Here is a 19,096-nt window from a genome sequence, read left to right on the forward strand (position 1 = left end):
GTGCTAAAGAGAAAATATAATCCCTTAAAGATACTCCACAGGGGCGCCTGGCTGGCTCAATTGGTGGAATATAACTCTTGATCTCAGAGTTGTGAGTTCAAGCCCCACAACGGGTGTAGAGATTACTTAAAAATAAAATCTTAAAATAAAAATAAAAGATAGTCCACAGGATGGACTGACTTCTCACATACACACATGCCCTTCAGCTGTAGATTTTTATTAGATGGAGAATGTCTTAGGTTGGCCCAAAGGAAAGTGGTGAGAGTTGGCAAGCACTCCTCCTTATAAGAGAGGAGGCATTCCTGGCTAATGGGGACTGGTAGTTATGATAGCTAAAAGTCAGGGTCTTCTGCTTAACTTTGATTACTCAATATCACGAGTCCTGACATGAGAGTCTGCAGTGAGCTAGTTCAACTTGGCCAACAGTTCTTCCAGCTCTGGCCGAGCTTTGAACCTTCCCTTGAAGTCTTCTTCAGTGTGCTGGGGAGAAGAAAATGAAAATAAGGGGGAATTACTGCAGAGCTTTTAGTTATTCAAATATACACAGCATTAAAAAAAAAAAAATCCATCAGCCAGCTCTGTGGGGAATGATTCAGATTTGACTAGACTTGTATTAGATACCAGACTTGTATTCGATACCAAGGATTCTGAATAGGACTTCCTCCCTGCCTAAAGAGAACCTAGAGTCAGTGAGAGAAGACAGACATATAAAGAATGAATGTCAAATGCTATGAGTATCTCATTAGAAGCACTTAAAGAGACACAATGCCCAAATTCTCCATCTACGATCAGAAATAACAGACCTAGGGACTGGAATATTTAAGTCAGTATGACCAGCGCATTTTCCCCTGTACACAGATCTGTGTGAAACCCAAGTAACAAGAAGAGGACTGATAAGCATGGGCTTAGAACAAGGACAGCTGGATACAGCCGACGGCATCAGTCAAAAATGACCTGATGGATCTGTGTCATAACAATGCTTAGCTTGGCAAATGAACCCAAATACTCAGTGTTTAGGCTAAGGTTCCTAATGTTTTCCAAGTTTTCTATGCCAGTTTTCCTTCTGATTGGCATTCATTTCTCAGCCAAGCCTTGAAGATCCAGAAAACTCCTCTTTAATTTCCGTATTTGTGTTCTGACTAGTTATACTGTATATAATCTTGAATCATGTTCTTTCTATACACAATTATGGGCTCACCCCTAACATCGGAATACTGTGACGGAGTTCAGCTCCTGTGGTCCTTTCAGCATCAGCTCTGATGCACTGGAAGGGCCAGTAAAATGATTACGGTAAAACCGGTCTGCACAGCTTTCTTGTTTATTATCCACATTTCTGTCCTGTTTCTAAAACCAGATGCTCTTATCCATATTTTGAGCACAGGTGGGCCACCAGGGAGCCTCTTCTCAAACTAGCACCTACCTCCTTCACTGATAATCTCACTCCTTCGGGAAGATTGCTTTGGATTATTTCCAAGAAAATCTCTGCAAATGTAGCACTCAAACCGCTGATCTGCAAAAGGAAAGGAGATGAGAGACAGTAGTGAAAGCCAGGTGACTGGCAGACATGGCACGGGCTCAAATATCAGCTTCAGCAGCTACAGGGCCCGTGGGTGGAGGGTTAACATGCAGAGCTGGTTTCAGAGCCCAGCCTCTACAGGATTTCTCTTGTCATCAGTCAAGGGATCTGCTTGCTGACATAGTCATGGCCCCAATATCTGCCCCTGTAGACAATGGATGTCATAACTCGACTAAGAAGTTATCAAGTCCAGGACGATTTTCTGATTCAACTCAGATTTACATATAAACCTGATTGGTGTCAGACACTGTGTAAAGAATCCAGAGGTGAATCAGATGTGTGGTACAGAGACATGCAGGGGGCTGCAGGAACCCACAAGAGAAATCTCTACCTAACTTGGGAGGTAGGGCCAAAGACAGCCTCCAAAAAAGGTAACTTCTAGGTGGAGTCTTGAAGAAAAACAGGAGTAAACTGGGAGGATTCAGTAGTAGTATAGAGGGATTTCAAGGCAGAGGAAATAGAGTCCAAACTTTGTCCTATGGCCCTGAGTGGCAAGTTGGATCTTTAAGATCTGTATCCCAAAAAACTCATTTCTTTTTTTTACCAAATAATTTATTTCTGATATTTTAAAAACTAGATTGTTAAGTAGTTGTTTATTAAAGTAGGTGTCACGCTCAGGGCCACCTGGGTGGCTCATGGGTTTAAAAAATAAATAAATAGGGGTGCCTGCGTGGCTTAGTGGGTTAAAGCCTCTGCCTTTGGCTCAGGTCATGATCCCAAGGTCCTGAGATCAAGCCCTACTCTCCCTTTCTGGCTGCCCCTCCCCCACACACATTTGCATATACTTATATAGAAAATCTTAAAAAAAAAAAAAAAAAAGTAGGCTCCATGCACTGCATGGAGCCAGGTGCAGGGCTTGAACTCATAACCCCGAGATGAAGACCCAAGCTGAGATCAAGAGCTGAGCCCTTAAACCAACTGAGACACCCAGGCACCCCAGTACTTAATTATTTTTTTTAAATATATATATTTTTTAATTTATTTATTTGACAGATAGTTCACAAGTAGGCAGAGAGGCAGGCAGAGAGAGAGAGAGAGGAGGAAGCAGGCTCCCTGCTGAGCAGACAGCCAGATGTGGAGCTTGATCCCAGGACCCTGGGATCATGACCCCAGCCGAAGGCAGAGGCTTAACCCACTGAGCCACGCAGTGGCTCAGTACTTAATTATTTTTAAAGTTAGCATAGATTTAAGGTGATACCACCTAAACATTCATCTCATTATCTTGCTGATATACCTCTTGAATGGATCTAAAAGGGGTGCTGTTCATACATTAGAATATTATTCAGCAATAAAAAGGAATGAAGCGCTGACACGTGCTACAACATGGAGAAACCCTGAAAACATGCTAAGTGGAAGAACGGCATAAAAGACCCTATATTGTACGGTTCCGTTTAAATGTCCCGAAGAGGTAAAACCACAGAGGCAGAAAGAGATTAGTGGTTGTCAGAAGCTGAGAAAAGGGGGAGAAAGGAGTGACTGTAAATGGGTAGTTTCTTTTTGGGGTGATGAAATTGATTGTGGTGATATTTGCATTAACTGTGAATATATTAAAACCCATTTAACTGTACACGTTAAAAGAGTAAACTGTGTATGAATAAAACTCTCAATAAAGCTGTTATAAAAAAGGTGATATTGGGCACCTGGGTGGCTCAGTTGGTTAAACGACTGCCTTTGGCTCAGGTCATGATCCTGGAGTCGTGGAAGTCCTACATCAGGTTCCCTGCTCGGCAGGGAGTCTGCTTCTCCCTCTGACCCTTCCCCTTCTCATGCTCTCTCTCTCTCATTCTCTCTCTCAAATAAATAAATAAAATCTTAAAAACTTTTTAAAAAGCGGGTGAAATTAATTGTGAATTTTTAATAACTCTGGGCACCCTCATGGTAGTGTGGTTCTCGACCATCTGTCTCTGCAGTAAAACAACAGAAACCATGGCTAGATTTAAAGGGAAGCCAGCATCAGGCTCTCTGCTCAGTGGGGAACCTGCTTTCCCCTCTCTCTCTCTGCCTGCCTCTCTCCCTACTTGTGATCTCTCTCTCTGTCAAATAAATAAATAAAATCGTAAAAAAAAAAAAAAAAAAAGAACTAAAACCTAAAGAATATTATCATTCAAGATGCAGCCAAGAGGAAGAGAAGGGCATGGTAGAAAAAGAAAAAAGCCGGGAGAGAGGCAAATATGTTTCAAGGTTCTCCCAGAGTACCTACCTGAACCACTCGCTCATGGGTGGTGAGAACTGAGTCCGGGAGCATTTTGCTGCCTTGGTCCTGTAGCCGCAACACCTCCATGGTTTTGGTGGGCATAGCGTAACTGTAGGGAGAAAGAGGAGGTTATGAAGAAGGCTCCCTTAAGTTAGTGCCACTTCTAACAGGGGAGTCCCTGAGTACAGACACTGCTGCAATGCAGTAGCTCCTGGAATCTAGGGCTCTTCCTCTGCAGCCAGAGGGAAGGAACCTGCTCCTCCTAAACCTTCTCCAGAAGCCTCTTAACTCCCTGAGGGAAAAGACCATGTAGAATGCCTTTCTGCATCCCCAGTTCTTGCCTGACACAACACTGAATAAAATCTGGTGATTAATAACTTATTTGCTGCTACTAAAGAAAAGCCAGTTCTAAATGAATCAGTGTCAGGGCACCTGGGTGGCTCAGTGGGTTAAGCCTCTGCACCTCTGCCCAGGACCTCTGCCTGGTCCTGGGATCAAGCCCCGCATCAGGCTCTCTGCTCAGCAGGGAGTCGGCTTCCCTTTCTCTCTCTCTGCCTGCCTCTCTGCCTGCTTGTGATCTCTGTCAAATAAATAAAATCTTTTAAAATAAATAAATAAAAGAATCAATGTTATCACTTTGGAGGCTAACCTTGGGTATGTAACCTCTTCTGGAGAAATGAGGCATGAAACCCAACTGTTTTCAAAGAGCAAGATTTCTCAACCTCAGCACTATTAACATTTTAGACCAAATAATTCTTTGTTGTGGGGGGCTGGCCTATGTATTCCTAATCGCTAACCACAAGATGCTGGTAGTACCCTCTGAAGTGGTAATAATAAAATTATCCCCAGAGGCGCCTGGGCAGCTCAGTTGGTTAAGTGTCTGACTTCAGCTCAGGTCATGATTCCAGGGTCCTGGGATTGGCCCTGCCTCAGGTTCTGCACTCAGTGGGGAGGCTGCTTCTCTTCCTCCTTCTGCCCCTCCCTCTGCTCATGCTCTCTCTCTCAAATAAATAATAAATAAAATCTTAAAAAAAAAAATCATCTCCAGACATTGTTAAATGTCCCCAGCTTGAGAAATACCATTGTAGAGATTGCTTGCTATGACCAGCTTCATAGCAGTAAAAAGAATACTGGATTTGAGGTAAAATCTTAGCCCTGTAGCTTATTAACAATATTTACTAAAGCAAGTTACTTGTCTCTCTGGGCCTCAGTTTCTTCCAGAATAAAGAAGATTACAATCTAGGTCCATATCAGTGTGTGAAGATCAGGCACAGTGATGAGATAGGATCAATGGCTACACAGAAATGTGGTACTGCTGCTGTGTTTGTCTTATCAAAAAGTTCACCAAAATGAAGATAAGTAAAATAACAACAGTAGAATTCCTGAATTTTCATGTCACAGAAAGTTTCATCAATTGATAACAAGGGGGATGGCCCTCTACAAAATGAATAATGGAAATAACAGAAAATGGATGAGAGACACAACAGTCAGTCCTGGATTTAAATATTGGCCCTGTCAATACCTATTTAACGCTGGACAAATTAATTCAACTTTTGAGTCTCAGATTCTTCAGCTACAAAACGGAGATAATAAAGATAATAATACCTAGTTCATAAGGTTGTTGCAATGATTAAATGACATTACATGAGCAATTTGCCTATCAAAATAGGCCTACAAACGCCAGTTCCCTTGCTCTTACAAACAGTAAATCCTAGGTATTACAAACTCTTCCAGGTAACCTCCCTAAATAACATTCCTTCCCACTTTCCTGCACAATATCTGACCTCCTCTTCCAGTTCAAATTTGGTAATAACTTCCCTACATAAATAAGGACACATTCATAGACTTGTTATGGAAGAGCAAATAAAATAACTATGCAAAGCTTTCAGGAAAGTAAAAAGCACTCCAAAACACTGTTTTTCCTTCTTGACATTCTGCAGATAAGACTGACTGACTGCCACTGAGCAAGCATTTTATTCTTCCAACACTTGCTTTAGCAAGATGTCATTTATTTGTTTGTTCATTCATTCATTCATTCATTCAACAAACATTTACTGAAAGCTTGTTCTGTCCTAGGCATGCTGGTGGGCAATAGGCAGCCTATGCTTTTTTTTTTTTTTTTAAAGATTTTATTTATTTATTTGATAGAGAGAGAGAGAGCAAGAGAAGCAACTCAAGCAGGGGGAGTAGGAGAGGGAGAAGCAGGTTTCCCCCTGAGCAGGAAACCTGATGCAGGGCTCTATACCAGGACCCTGGGATCATGACCTGAGCCCATGACCTGAGCTGAAGGCAGATGTTTAACGACTGAGCCACCCAGGTGCCCCCAGCCTGTGCTTTAAAGGAGCTTGCTAAGAGTGTTTTGGAGAGGCAAACGTCTTCACTACAGTAAGACAAAGGCAATAATAGGCATGCAGTGAATATTACAGGGACAAGAGAGAGAAAGGGGCTCAGAGAAGACTTCACAAGTGAGATAGGCTTTAACCAAGATGTTAAGAATAAACATATAGGTGTTTGCCTGGAGAATATTCCAAAAAGTGAAGCAGTTATCTACAAAGGCATCAGAGGCCCTCAAAGAGAACTAACAGAAAAGCTAGACATAGTTTGATAAAGAAATACTGGAACTCTGTTCATTTCAAGGTAGAATAGGCCTTTGAGTAGTTAAGAATATAGGTAATTTCTCTTTAGTGTCTATACTTTTCTGTACTTTACAAATTTTCTGCAATAAACATTACTTGTGGGGGGCACCTGGGTGGCTCAGTCATTAAGAGTCTGCCTTTGGCTCGGGTTGTGATCCTGGGGTTCTGGGAACAAGCCCCACATTGGGCTCCCTGCTCAGCAGGAAGCCTGCTTTTCCCTCTCCTTCTTGCCTCTGCTTATGTTCCCTCTCTGGCTCTGTCTCTGTCAAATAAATAAATAAAACCTTAAAAAAAAAAAAAAAGAAGAAGAAAATAAACATTACTTGGATGATCAGACAGGAAAAAAAGAAGGGAAGAAATGAAATAACATAATGTCAAAAATCAATCTAAAATGACAAAATAATGCTACCTTTGGGGAGTACTACCTGGGAAGGGACACAGGGGAGCCTGTTGGGTGCTAGGAAACTTAGATATCTGTGGAGGCTACTAAATATAAATGATACCAAAATTTTACTTTTTTTAAAGATTTTTTTTTTTTTTTTTTTTTTAAGAGAGACAGAGCATGCGTGTTCGTGAGTAGGGGCCAGGAAGCGCAGAGGGAGAGGGAGAATGAGAGAGAGCCTCAAGCAGACTTGTGGGCTAGCACGACTCCCCATGCAAAGCCCCATCTCATGACCCCAGACCACGATCTGAGCTGAAATCAAGAGTTGGATGCTTAACTCTGGCTGAGCCACCCAGGCGCCCCTGTACCTCCATTTTAAACAGTGTAAGTGGACTTCAAGAAAAAGGGGGCGGGGAGAGTAGCCTTACAGAAAGTGATGCTGAGCCATGCTTTTATTCTCCATAAAACACAGGGGCTAGATCAGCTTCAGGCTGGGAAGCTGCTCCCACATGAGTTGAGATTTCCATCTCCAGGCAGCTGCTCAGAAAGGGAGGCAGGCAAATTAAGAGACCTGCAGGCCAGGCTTCTTCCTCTACCCTCCTGGGTGAGTTGCAGCTGCATCAGTGCAAACCATTTATAGAACAAAAGCCAGCACACCGCTCCCCTGCCCAATTCCATCTCAAGGTCAGAGCCCTACCCTGCCACTCCCAGAGGAAAAAATGGATCATGACGAAATGAAAATAAGAAGAAAAGAAAATCATTTCATCTCTGAAAAGCTGGGCAGTGAGAATGCCTAACAATATGATGGTCTGAAAACCTCAATCAATGCAGGGCAGTGAGTTGCTGAAAATGAACATCTCTTTGTGCTCTATGCTATTTGGAGCAAAGAGCAGAAAAAAGACAAAAAGCAGGACATCATTCAGTCTGCTGTTCTAGGAATCATGTCCATGACTATTGAAACTCAGTCCAAGTCAGTGAATATTTATTCAGTGCTTACTATGTGTCAGGGATTGGGCAAGGTCTTAGGGTTAAACTGTTAATGAAGACAGGAACAGTCCTTGCCTTAGAGATCTTAGAGTCTAAGAAGGAAGGTCAATAATCATCAAGTAATTACAAGGGCAAGGAGTGGGCACTATGAAAAGGAACTTACATAACCTTTATTTCTCCTAAATATATAACATAAAGACCTAATTTGATGAGGTGCTCTGAAGAAGTGACATCCAATATGAAGCCTAAGAAAGCAGCAGGGGTTAGTTACATAAAGGGGAAAGAGTATTCGAAGTTTTATAGAGAGCAAGCATATGCACAGGTCCAGAGGTGGAAGGGGATAAAAAACAAAGTCCATGTTAACTGGAGGGAGAGGGAGAGGGAAATGGAAATGAGATGAGAAGCAAGCCCAGGCCATAGGGCACCTAGCAAACTATGTGAGAAACTTTAATTTTGACCCTAAAGGAATGGGAACCCAGAGAAGGATTTTAAGCATGGTTGTAACCTGATCATATTTCCATTCTAGAAAGATCACACTGAAAGCTGTGTGGAGAACCAATTATGAGGAATTAAGAATTTGAAAAAAAGTGGGTTCAAATCCAGACCTTGCTTTGTATTAGATGTCTGACCATAGGCAAGCATCTATTATATTAACAACAACAATAATAATAGCAGCCAAATGTTGCTGGGAACAGTTATAATATATTTAATATTATAATATATAATATTATATATATATATTAGCAACCTCATTTTAAAGATGAGGAAACCAAGATACAGAGTTTAAGTAAACTGCACAATGCCACACCATAAGAATGCTGCAGAACAAGAGTAAAACCCAGGCAGTCTAGCTACAGCTTTCATTTGTGAATATGTGCAAGGTACTTTTTTAAATTAAGCAACATTATACAAAAAAGGCCAGAGTGGTTGGCTAATAGTAGGTGCTCAACAAATGCTACTGCCTCCCTGCCTTTACTCAAATGAAGCCAGAGCTTTCCAAAGCCAGGTTTTAAAATCAACACATTTTAAGAAGTCCTTCTGAAAATTTAAAGCGCTATTCCAGAGAGCTGACCTACTATAGATATGATAACATTCTGTAAATCACATTTAATGCCTCTTTGCCACCCCAAATCTCTGCCAGCTAAAAAAACAAAAACCCATTAATTATTAATAACATTATTATTTATAGGGCATTTGCAATGTTCCTGTCTCTCTGCTACGTGCTATCATATACTACTTATTTAATTTTCAGAACTTAAAGTTGTAAGAAAATTGTCATCCCCATTATATAGATGAGGAAACTGAGGTTCAGAATTTACCAAGGTCAGTTGCCACTAGCTGGTAGAACTAGAATCTGAACACAGGCAGTTTGATTCCAAAGCCTGTGCTTATAACCATTTGTTACTCAAAGTATGGTCTGTAGACAAGCTGCTGGTGAACAAACTGCTTGTCATCAGTCTGTGACAAGCTAAGAAGCAGGCAACAGGCACTAATCATGCTATTTAATTCAGCAAACTTTTTTTTTACAATAGAGAGACTTTCTGGATGAAGGATGCAAAGCACTAATGTACATTTTGGCATAAGCTTCTGATACCTTTGCAGAGTGGCACTTTGAGGAAGCATTGCTCTAAATTATTATGCTATTCAGCCTCCTTGAACTGATACTGCACTTTATCCTTCACTTACCATCTTGCACATTATGCTGTGTGTACACACACACACAAACACTCCCTGAAATCAGGGACATTCTCCTCAGTCTCCTCTAGTTGGGATGTCTATCTAGTACAGTATCTACCACATAGTAGGAAAAGGCTCAATCAGTAGTTTTTAAATTGATTTTAATTAAAGCACTTCCAGTAAACTTTAGGAAACATATCCCATGTATACCACACAACTGGATTGTGCAGTCATATTCAAGAATCTGTCATTCTTTCAACAATGGTTTTAATGTTCCCCATGTGGCAGGTCTTGTGTTAGATGCTAAAGAAATAAAAAAAGAACACAGTTCTGGCTAACCAGCGGGGAGGGGAGCTGACATATGAATAGGTTATTACAGCCCATAGCACTGAAGTGACATATAGAAGTGTGTGTCAAGTATGGAAAGAGCAACCAACTCTCTGGGGTATCACAAAAAGATAAAGCACATCTTTAGTCCTAAAATAATTGAAGTACTATCAGCTGTGAGAGCTAAAGTCACAGCTTATTATCCAATCTTCTAGACAGCATGTTTAGCACAGTTACACTAAGTTATAAAGGTTATAAAAGTTCAAACTTAGGGGTGCCTGGGTGGCTCAGTGGATTAAGCCTCTGCCTTCGGCTCAGGTCATGATCTCAGGGTTCTGGGATGGTGCCCCACATCGGGCTCTCTGCTCAGCAGAGAGCCTGCTTCCTCCTCTCTCTGCCTGCCTCTCTGCCTACTTGTCTGTCTGTCAAATAAATAAATAAAATCTTTAAAAAAAAAAAGTTCAAACTTAGCTTAAGGACTAAGACCTCCTATAATTAAAAATACTGGAGTCAGGCAGAAATGGGTTAAATCTAGGCCACTTTCTGGTTCTGTGACTTCTGGGTTTTCTGAGCCTTGGTTTCCTCATCTGTAAAATGGGAATACACTACTATCTAATGAGTAAGAAAGTATAACTCTTGCCATATCCACATATTGTGCCAGGTATTACCTTGCCACAATGACAAACCACCCAAATGATTATTTATTAAATATTTTTCTTTAAATCAATTCACTTAAAAAGTTAATTTAAAAAATAAACTTTTGGGGCACCTGGGTGGCTCAGTGGGTTAAAGCCTCTGCCTTCGGCTCAGGTCATGATCTCAGGGTCCTGGGATCGAGCCCCACATCGGGCTCTCTGTTCAGCGGGGAGCCTGCTTCCCCTTCTCTCTCTGCCTGCCTCTCTGTCTACCTGTGATCTCTCTCTGTCAAAATAAATAAATAAAATTTTTTAAAAAATAAACTTTTATAGAGCAACGGGAATTCATGTTGCTGATGAGAAAAAAAAAAACAGTATATATACCCACTTTGGAAAATAGTTTGGCAGTTTCTTATAAATTTAAAAATCCACTGCACTTACCATTTGACCCAGCAATTACATAGAGAAATAAAAACTCATGTTCTCACAAAAACCTGTACATGTTTATAGTGGCTAAATTTATAACTGCCAAAAGCTGCTAATAACACAAATGTCCTTCAACCATGGAACGGATAAACAAACATATAACCATTCAATGAAATGCTAATTAGCAACAAAAAGGAACAAACTACTTGATCCAGGCAACAAAAGACCTGAATCTCAAATACATTATCCTAAGAGAGAGAAGTCAGACTCAAAAGGAAAAATACTGTATATTTCCACTTACATCACCTTCTGGAAAAGGCAAAACTATAGGGACAGAACACAGATCAGGAGTTGTGAGGGACTGGGGGGGAAAGGGGGGGATTAACTACAAAGGCAGGAGAGAACTTCTTGGGATAATGTAAATGTTCTGTATCTTATAGTATGATTGTATTTACTGCATGCATTTATGAAAGCTCAGAAAATTGTTCACTAAAAGGGTGAACTGTACTGAAAGAGTGCATTTGTGAAAGCTCAGAAAATTGTTCACTAAAAGGGTAAATTATATCTCAATAAGCCTGACTTTATATTGCTATTATAAATGGAAGACCCGGGGTGCCTGGGTGTCTCAGTGGGTTGAGCCTCTTCCTTCAGCTCAGGTCATGATCTCGGGGTCCTGGGGTCAAGTCCTACATTGGGCTCTCTGCTCGGCAGAGAGCCTGCTTCCCCTCCCTCCCTCCACTGCACCTTCTTCTCTGCTTACTTGTGGTTTCTCTCTCTGTGTGTTAAATAAATAAATAAAATCTTTTAAGATAAATAAATAAATAAATGGAAGACCAGGGGCTCCTGGGTGGCTCAGTCATAAGCATTTGCCTTTGGCTCAGGTCACGATCCCAGAGTCCTGAGATCAAGCCCCACCTTGGGCTCCCTGCTCTTCAGGAAGCCTGCTTCTCCCTCTTCTGCTCCCTGTGCTTGTGTTCCCTCTCTGGTGCTCTCTCTCCCCATCAAATAAATAAATAAATAAATAAAATCCTTAAAAATAAATAAATAAATAAAAGAAATGGAAGACCAGTATCAGCTGCCTTCAAGAGAAACTTTTTTTAAAAAGTACAATGGGGTGGCCTGGATGGCTCAGTTGGTAGAACACATGACTCTTGTTCTCAGGATCATGAGTTCAAGCCCCACTTTGGGCCTAGAGCTTACTTTAAAAAAAAAAAAAAAAAAGTATAATGAAAAGAAAAAAAATGTTGTAAAATTCTAGCTAGATACTATGCTAGCCAAAGACTCTGAGTCTGAGGCCTCTTCTCCATCATGAAGATCAGGAAGTGGCTAGAGAGTGGTGTTAAGGACATACCAGATCCACACACAAGAATTTCTCCTTGACATAATTAGGTTGAATGAGAATTAAAAGGGAAGAAATTTCTCACCACGTGATTTAATGTTATTTAAAGTCAACTACAGGGTATCCCACACTTTCTGAAACATGGAGATAAGATATGTAAAGTGCCTGGCCTGGAATAGATAGCCAGTTAAGTGTTAGTTCTCCTCCCCTACAGTTTTCCAACAAATCCAAAGAGCAAATGAGAAGCAAAGTAGGCAAAGAAACCCTAAATTAATGGGGAGATAAGCCTTGTTAATGGACCAAGGGAATCAAAATCAGTGTCAATTCTCTTCAAATTGACCTACAGATCCACCATAATCCCAATAAGATTCCATCAGTTTCCTTTATGTAGAAATCAACAAACTTATTCTAAAATTTTTATAGAAAGCCAAAGGATCTAGAATAGCCAAAATAATTATGAAAAATAAAAAAAAGAACAAAGATTAGTTTCAGTAATCAAGCTACAGTAATCAAGACAATATGGTATTGGTATAAGTTAGATACATAAATCACCATAATAGAATGGAGTCCAGAAATAGACCCACATATGCATGGTTAACTGACTTTCCAAAAGTGCTAAGACAATGAGATAAAGATAGAAAATCTTTTTAACAAATGGTGTTGGAACAACTGGATATTTAAATGAAGGGGAAAAAAAGAACTTTGACCCATATCTTACACCATATACAAAAAAACAAAAACAACTAAAAATGGATCATGAACCTAAATGTAAAACTTAAAACTATAGAACATATAGAAGAAAACACAGGAGAATATCTTTGTGATCCTGAGTTAGACAAAGTGGTCTCAGATATAATACCAAAAGCATGACTGATAAAAGAAAAAATTTATAAACTGAACCTCATCAAACTTATAAAAAAGTCTGCCTTCCAAAGGACTCAGCTAAGAAGATGACAAGATAAGTCAAAGACAGGGAGAAAATATTTGCAAAACACATACTGTAAAAAAAAAAAAAAAAAAAAACCACCTGGTATCCAAAAATAGAAAAAGAATTTCCATAATTCAATAATAAGGAGACAAACAACCCAATTTTAAAAATGGACAAAAGAGCTGGGCATGTCATCACAGCAGATATAGAGGATGCAAATAAGCATATGAAAAGATATTCAAAATCATTATGTACTAGGGAAATGAAAATCAAAAACTATGAGATACCACTCTATAAGAATAGCTTTAGAAAAAAAACTGATGATATCAAATGCTGACGAGGAAAAGGAATTACTGTAACTCACACATTGGTAGGAAAACAAAATGATGCAGCCACTTTGGAAAACAGATGTTGGTTTTTCATAAAGTTAAACATACAGTCACCATACAACCCTCAAGTCCCAGGCTTAGGTAGCTATCCAGGAGAAAAGATACATGCCTCACAAAGCATACAAGAAGATGCTTATGACAGCTTTATTCATAATCACCAATACACTGGAAGCAATGCAAATGTACATCAACTGGTGAGTAGATAAGGCAATTAAGGTCTACCACTTAATGGAATACTACTCGGCAATAAAAATTTCTAAAAACATGGAAGAATCTTAAATACATTATGCTAAGTGAAAGAGGTCACACACAAAAAGCTACACACTGCATGACTCTATTTACATGATGATCTGGAGACTTAAAACAACAGGATAGAAAATCAGCTGTTGGTTGCCAGGGATATGACTACACCTGGGCACCAGGAAAATTTTGGAGTTAATGGAACTGTTCTGTATTCTGATTGTGCTAAACTATATGCCTAAAAAGGGTGAATTTTACCAAATGTAAATTATATTTCAAAACCTCATTTATATATAAATATACAACTTCTATGTATATATATATATATATATAATGTATATTTATAAATATATATTTATAAATTTCAGGAATCAAATATATAATCAATATATCAAGTAACAATATATATAAATATATATTTATAAATATATATTTATACAAATATACTCAATTATATACAAAATTTATATACAAAACTACAAAGCAGAGCATGCTACTCACACCAAGAATATCCCATGTAAAGGCTTCCTTCATACCTTTCCTCAACTTTAATGGATAGATGGTTACAGAGGTTGTGAACATATTGGGCATAACTCTCCACCACAGCCATGTCGTATGCAGTCAGGTGAATGTTTAAAACCCCATATTCATAATCTGTCCCCAAATTAATGGGTCTCACTTCCACTTTTGCCCTCTTCTTCTTGGGCTGAACAGAAAACAAAAGGAGAAAAGGAGATAGGAAAAAAAAGGAATTACACAAAAAATTCTAATCATCCCATCTTGATATCAAAGAAGTTAATCTTTCAAATAAATTTGTTCACCATTTTTCTCTTAGGTTACCTTACCTTCAAACTGAAGTTCCCTTGGGAAGAAATGGGTAGCTTCCCTTGCTAGTCTGGGCTGTGACATCAGCCAACGAAAGGAGAGGGAATATTGCTGGCACTACTTTAACACAAATACAAGTGACTATCTTCTGCAATTAACTTGTTAGGAGACTCATCCCCTTCCCTGGTCCCCTCAGCTTCCCAATTTTCAAATTGGTGGAGTTATGCCAGATAACAGATTTTTTTTTTCTTATAAGAAACTCTTTTTTTTTTTTTTTAAAGATTTTACTTATTTATTTGACAGACAGAGATCACAAGTGGGCAGAGAGAGGAAGGGAAGCAGGCTCCCCGCTGAGCAGAGAGCCGGATGCGGGGCTTGATTCCAGGACCGGGGATCATGATCTGAGCCAAAGGCAGAGGCCCTAACCCACTGAGCTACCCAGGTGCCCCTGGATAACAGATTCTTAATCTAGAACCCATTCAGGAATTTCAAGTAGTCTATCAACCCCACAATTTATATGCAAAATTTTACATGCATGCATATTTTTCTGAAAGAATTCTTAGCTTTAATCAGTATCTTAAAGAAATCAATTGCAAGGAAGCGCAGCATTAGATATCTTCCAGCCCTCCTAGCTTTGAAATTCTGCAATCATTTAGTCTTCCTTTTAAGAATTGAGAAGTAGGGCGCCTGGGTGACTCAGTCGTTAAGCATCTGCCTTCAGCTCAGGTCACGATCCCAGGGTGGTGGGATGGAGCCCCACATTGGGCTCCCTGCTCAGTGGGAAGCCTGCTTCTCCCACTCCCCCTGCTTGTGTTCCCTCTCTCACTGTGTCTCTATCAAATAAACAAAATCTTTAAAAAAATTTTTTTAGTGAAAATTTTATTGCAATATAATATTCATACTGAAAAAATGCATATGAGTACACAGCTCAGTGAATTTTCCAAAGTGAAAATACTGGTATCATAAGCATCCTGAATAAGAAATAGACCACTATCAGCACTCCAAAACTCCTGCCCCCAAACTGATAACCACTATTCTTACTTCTAAAACCATTTGCCTGTTTTTAGAATTCATGAAAATGGAATGATACATTATGTTCTCTTTTATGTCTGGTTTCTTTCATTCATTATATTTGTAAGATTCATCATGTATTAGCTGAAACAACAGTTCTTTCCTTCTCATTCCTCTCATGGTGTATTAAATGAATAGGCAACAATTTATTCTTTTTTTATTTATTCTGATGGAAATTTGGGTTGTTTCTAGTGTGCACCATAACGAATTGTACTGCTACAAGTAGCAGTACATCCCTCTTGATTCACGTTTCAGTGAACACGTGTATGCATTTCTATTGGGGATATACCTAGAATCTGAACTACTGACTTAGCGAGTATGCATATGTTCAAGTTTAGTAAGTACTCTAAAACAGTTTTACAAAGATGTTTCCAATTTAGTATACCACGAGAATTAATCAGAGTTCTACATCCTCTACATTCTTGCCAAAACAAAATTTAGTGTAGTCAGGTTTTCTGGTTTTAGCCATCCTGGTTGGTATGAAGTGATAATGAATTTGGGTTTTAATTTGCAGTTCCTCTAAGTCTATTGAGCCTGAGCACCTTTCCATTTGGATACTCTCTTTCGTAACCTGCCTATTCAAGTATTTTTTTAAAAGATTTTATTTATTTATCTGACAGAGAGAGACAGAGAGAGCACAAGCAATGGGAGTGGGAGAGGGAGAAGCAGGCTTCCCATTGAGCAGGGAGCCCAATATGGGGCTTGATCCCATGACCTTGGGATCGTAACCAGAGCTGAAGGCAGATGTTTAATGACTGAGCCACCCAGGTGGCCCTGTCAATTCATGTATTTAGCCCATTCTGCCTGTCTTTTATTGATTTGTAGAGATTCTTTCTATATTCTAGATACGAATCTTTGTTAAATATACATGCTTGTAGCTTCTCTCTTCATTTTCTCGTGGTGTATCCTGATGAGCAGAAGTTCTTATTTTTAATGTAGTTCAACTTACTCATTCTTTTATGATTATAGTGATTTTTGTATCCTGTTTAAGAAATTTCTATCTTAAGATCATGAAGATATTCTCATATGTTATCTTCTAGTAGTATGATTATTTTAACATTTACATTTAGACCTACAATCCACTTTTAAGTGATGTTTGTGTATGATGTGAAATAGAAGTCAAACATTTTTATTCACATGATCATCCAGTCTAGTTGACTTAGCGCCACTGCACGGTAGTGTCACCTTTGTCATATAAATGCCCACAGGTGTGTGGATCAGTTTCTGTACTCTTTATTCTGTTCCTTTAGGCTGTTTGTCTATCTTTGAGCCAGTATCACATCTCCTACTTATTGGAGATCTATAATAAGTCTTGCTATTCGACAGAAATAGTTCTTTTTTTTTTAAGATTTTATTTATATATTTGTCAAAGAGGAAGTGAGTGAGAGAGCATAAGCAGGGGGAGCAGCAGACAGAGGGAGAAGCAGGCTCCCCGCTGAGCAAGGAGCGGGATGTGGGACTCAAACCCAGGACCCTTGGATCATGACTTGAGCTGAAGGCAGATGCTTAACCGACGAGCCACCCAGGCATCCCTAGAAATAGTTCTTTTATTTATTTATTTATTTATTTATTTTTAAAGATTTTATTTATTTATCAGAGAGAGAGGGGGAGAGAGCGAGCACAGGCAGACAGAATGGCAGGCAGAGGCAGAGGGAGAAGCAGGCTCCCCGCTGAGCAAGGAGCCCAATGTGGGACTCGATCCCAGGACGCTGGGATCATGACCTGAGCCGAAAGCAGCTGCTTAACCAACTGAGCCACCCAGGCGTCCCTAGAAATAGTTCTTTTAAGAAAAAGGGCAAAAAACTCTATTTCTACTTGTTTATTTATTTAAAGTTTTCTTACTTATTTATTTGACAGAAAGAGAATGAGCACAAGTGGGGGGAGTGGCAAACAGAGGGAGAGGGACAAGCAGGCTCCCAGCAGAGCACTGAGCCTGGTGTGGGGCTTGATCTCAGGATGCTGGGATCAAGACCTGAGCTGAAGGCAGACGCTTAACTGACTGAGCCACCCAAGCGCCCCAAAACTCTCTATCTCTTAAGTCACTCCTATTTAACAGCCACAGCCTAGTGGTTGCCACAGAAAAATGTTCCTGCAGAGCACCTGAAATGGCTCTCTACCATCTCTGCTCCCTAGGTCAGTTGAGGACAGCAGAGGCCCAATCTAGGGGAGCAGAGGGAGGACCAAGAAATGGTCCTTTCACAAGACTGATAATACCTATGACAGACCCAATCTCACCGGGATGTTCTGAGAACTGAACAAAACACGATGTAGAGTGGTTTATATAATCCATGTCATATAATTTAATATTCTATATATTAACTGCTTTTGCTATTTTAATTTTTTTTAAAGAAACATGTTCTTTTTAAAAAAGATTTTATTTATTTATTTGACAGAGAGAGAGGGCACAAAGAGGTGGAGCAGCAGGCAGAGGGAGAGAGAGAAACAGACTCCCAGCCCAATATGGGATCCAACCCCAGGACCCTGGGATCACCACCTGAGCCAAAGGCAGATGCCCAACTGACTGAGCCACCCCTATTGCTATTTTATGTTCCTATCTAGCACAGGGACTGGCAAAAAGAAAACATGCAATGAATCACAATTTTAGAATTTTAGAACTGGACAGCATTGAGAGATTATTTTGTCCCAGTTCTTCATCATTGCTGGGGAAGAATATGAAGCCCAGAAGGATTAAACATGTTCCCCAGAGTGACACAGCCAGTCAAGACAGATCCTAGGAACTGAAACCCAGACCTTCTAACCCCCAGTGCAGGGTTTTTTCCACTATAGCCTCTGCATTGCTAAACTTTTTATAGCCTTTATAGTTTCTAGAATTCTTATCTTTATGATGAAGATCCTACCCACCCCTCTATTATGTAATATAGCATCTTACAGTTTCTCATTTCTAAAGTTCTTTACAGTGGTGGCCATCCCAGGGTCCTAGACTTTGCCATGAGTGAGAACCCAGACTCCAGAGACCAACCATCAAAGAACAGGAGTTTGGTTCTCTCTTTTTCCGAGCATACCACATTCGTAGCCAAATGCAGTGATCCAGACTTTTCATCAACACATTCAGCGCTGCAGTTGGAGCTGTGAAGAATGCTAACACTGGAATGCAATGGGGAGCTGCTAAAATTTTCCAGCAGAGAGGGAAGGAGCGTCTCTAAAGCCTTTAGGAGGCTTTTATAACCAGGGAAAATGCCAGGGCTCTTCAAAGGTGTTGCTTTAGGAGAACAAAACAAAACAAAAAGAGCTGATTCCAGTATCCCTCTTGGCATCTCACTTGCTCTTCTGTGTTGGCCTAGATATGCCTGGACCTCTCCACATTATTAGGAGCCCATTGTGACATTATGTTTCAGTTCTCAGGGTCAGCATACCCAGCAAGGGCTTGACTGCATTTAAGTCACCAGTTTCTATAATTTTGCCTGTACAAGCTTTCTCATATCCATCCCCTCCTTTCTATCGCT

General features: G+C 40.0%; 1 protein-coding gene across 3 annotated transcripts in view; it reads right to left on the reverse strand.

Annotated features, from left to right (window-relative positions):
- Positions 1-201: 201 nt before the first annotated feature.
- Positions 202-19,096, reverse strand: part of MRPL48 (mitochondrial ribosomal protein L48) — a 69,730-nt gene continuing 50,835 nt past the window's right edge. For 2 of the 3 annotated variants that reach the window (XM_082749790.1, XM_082749789.1), the window contains exons 5-8: positions 14,273-14,442; positions 3,777-3,879; positions 1,421-1,510; positions 202-480 (exon numbers count right to left, since the gene is read on the reverse strand). In XM_082749790.1, coding sequence (XP_082605916.1) covers positions 406-480; positions 1,421-1,510; positions 3,777-3,879; positions 14,273-14,442 — 438 coding nt within the window. In that variant the 3' untranslated portion in view covers positions 202-405. The remainder of the gene's footprint in view (positions 481-1,420; positions 1,511-3,776; positions 3,880-14,272; positions 14,443-19,096) is intronic. The other variant, XM_082749791.1, reaches the window with a different exon arrangement.

Source organism: Mustela nivalis, assembly GCF_964662115.1.
Source record: "Mustela nivalis genome assembly, chromosome: 9".
NCBI lineage: Eukaryota > Metazoa > Chordata > Mammalia > Carnivora > Mustelidae > Mustela > Mustela nivalis.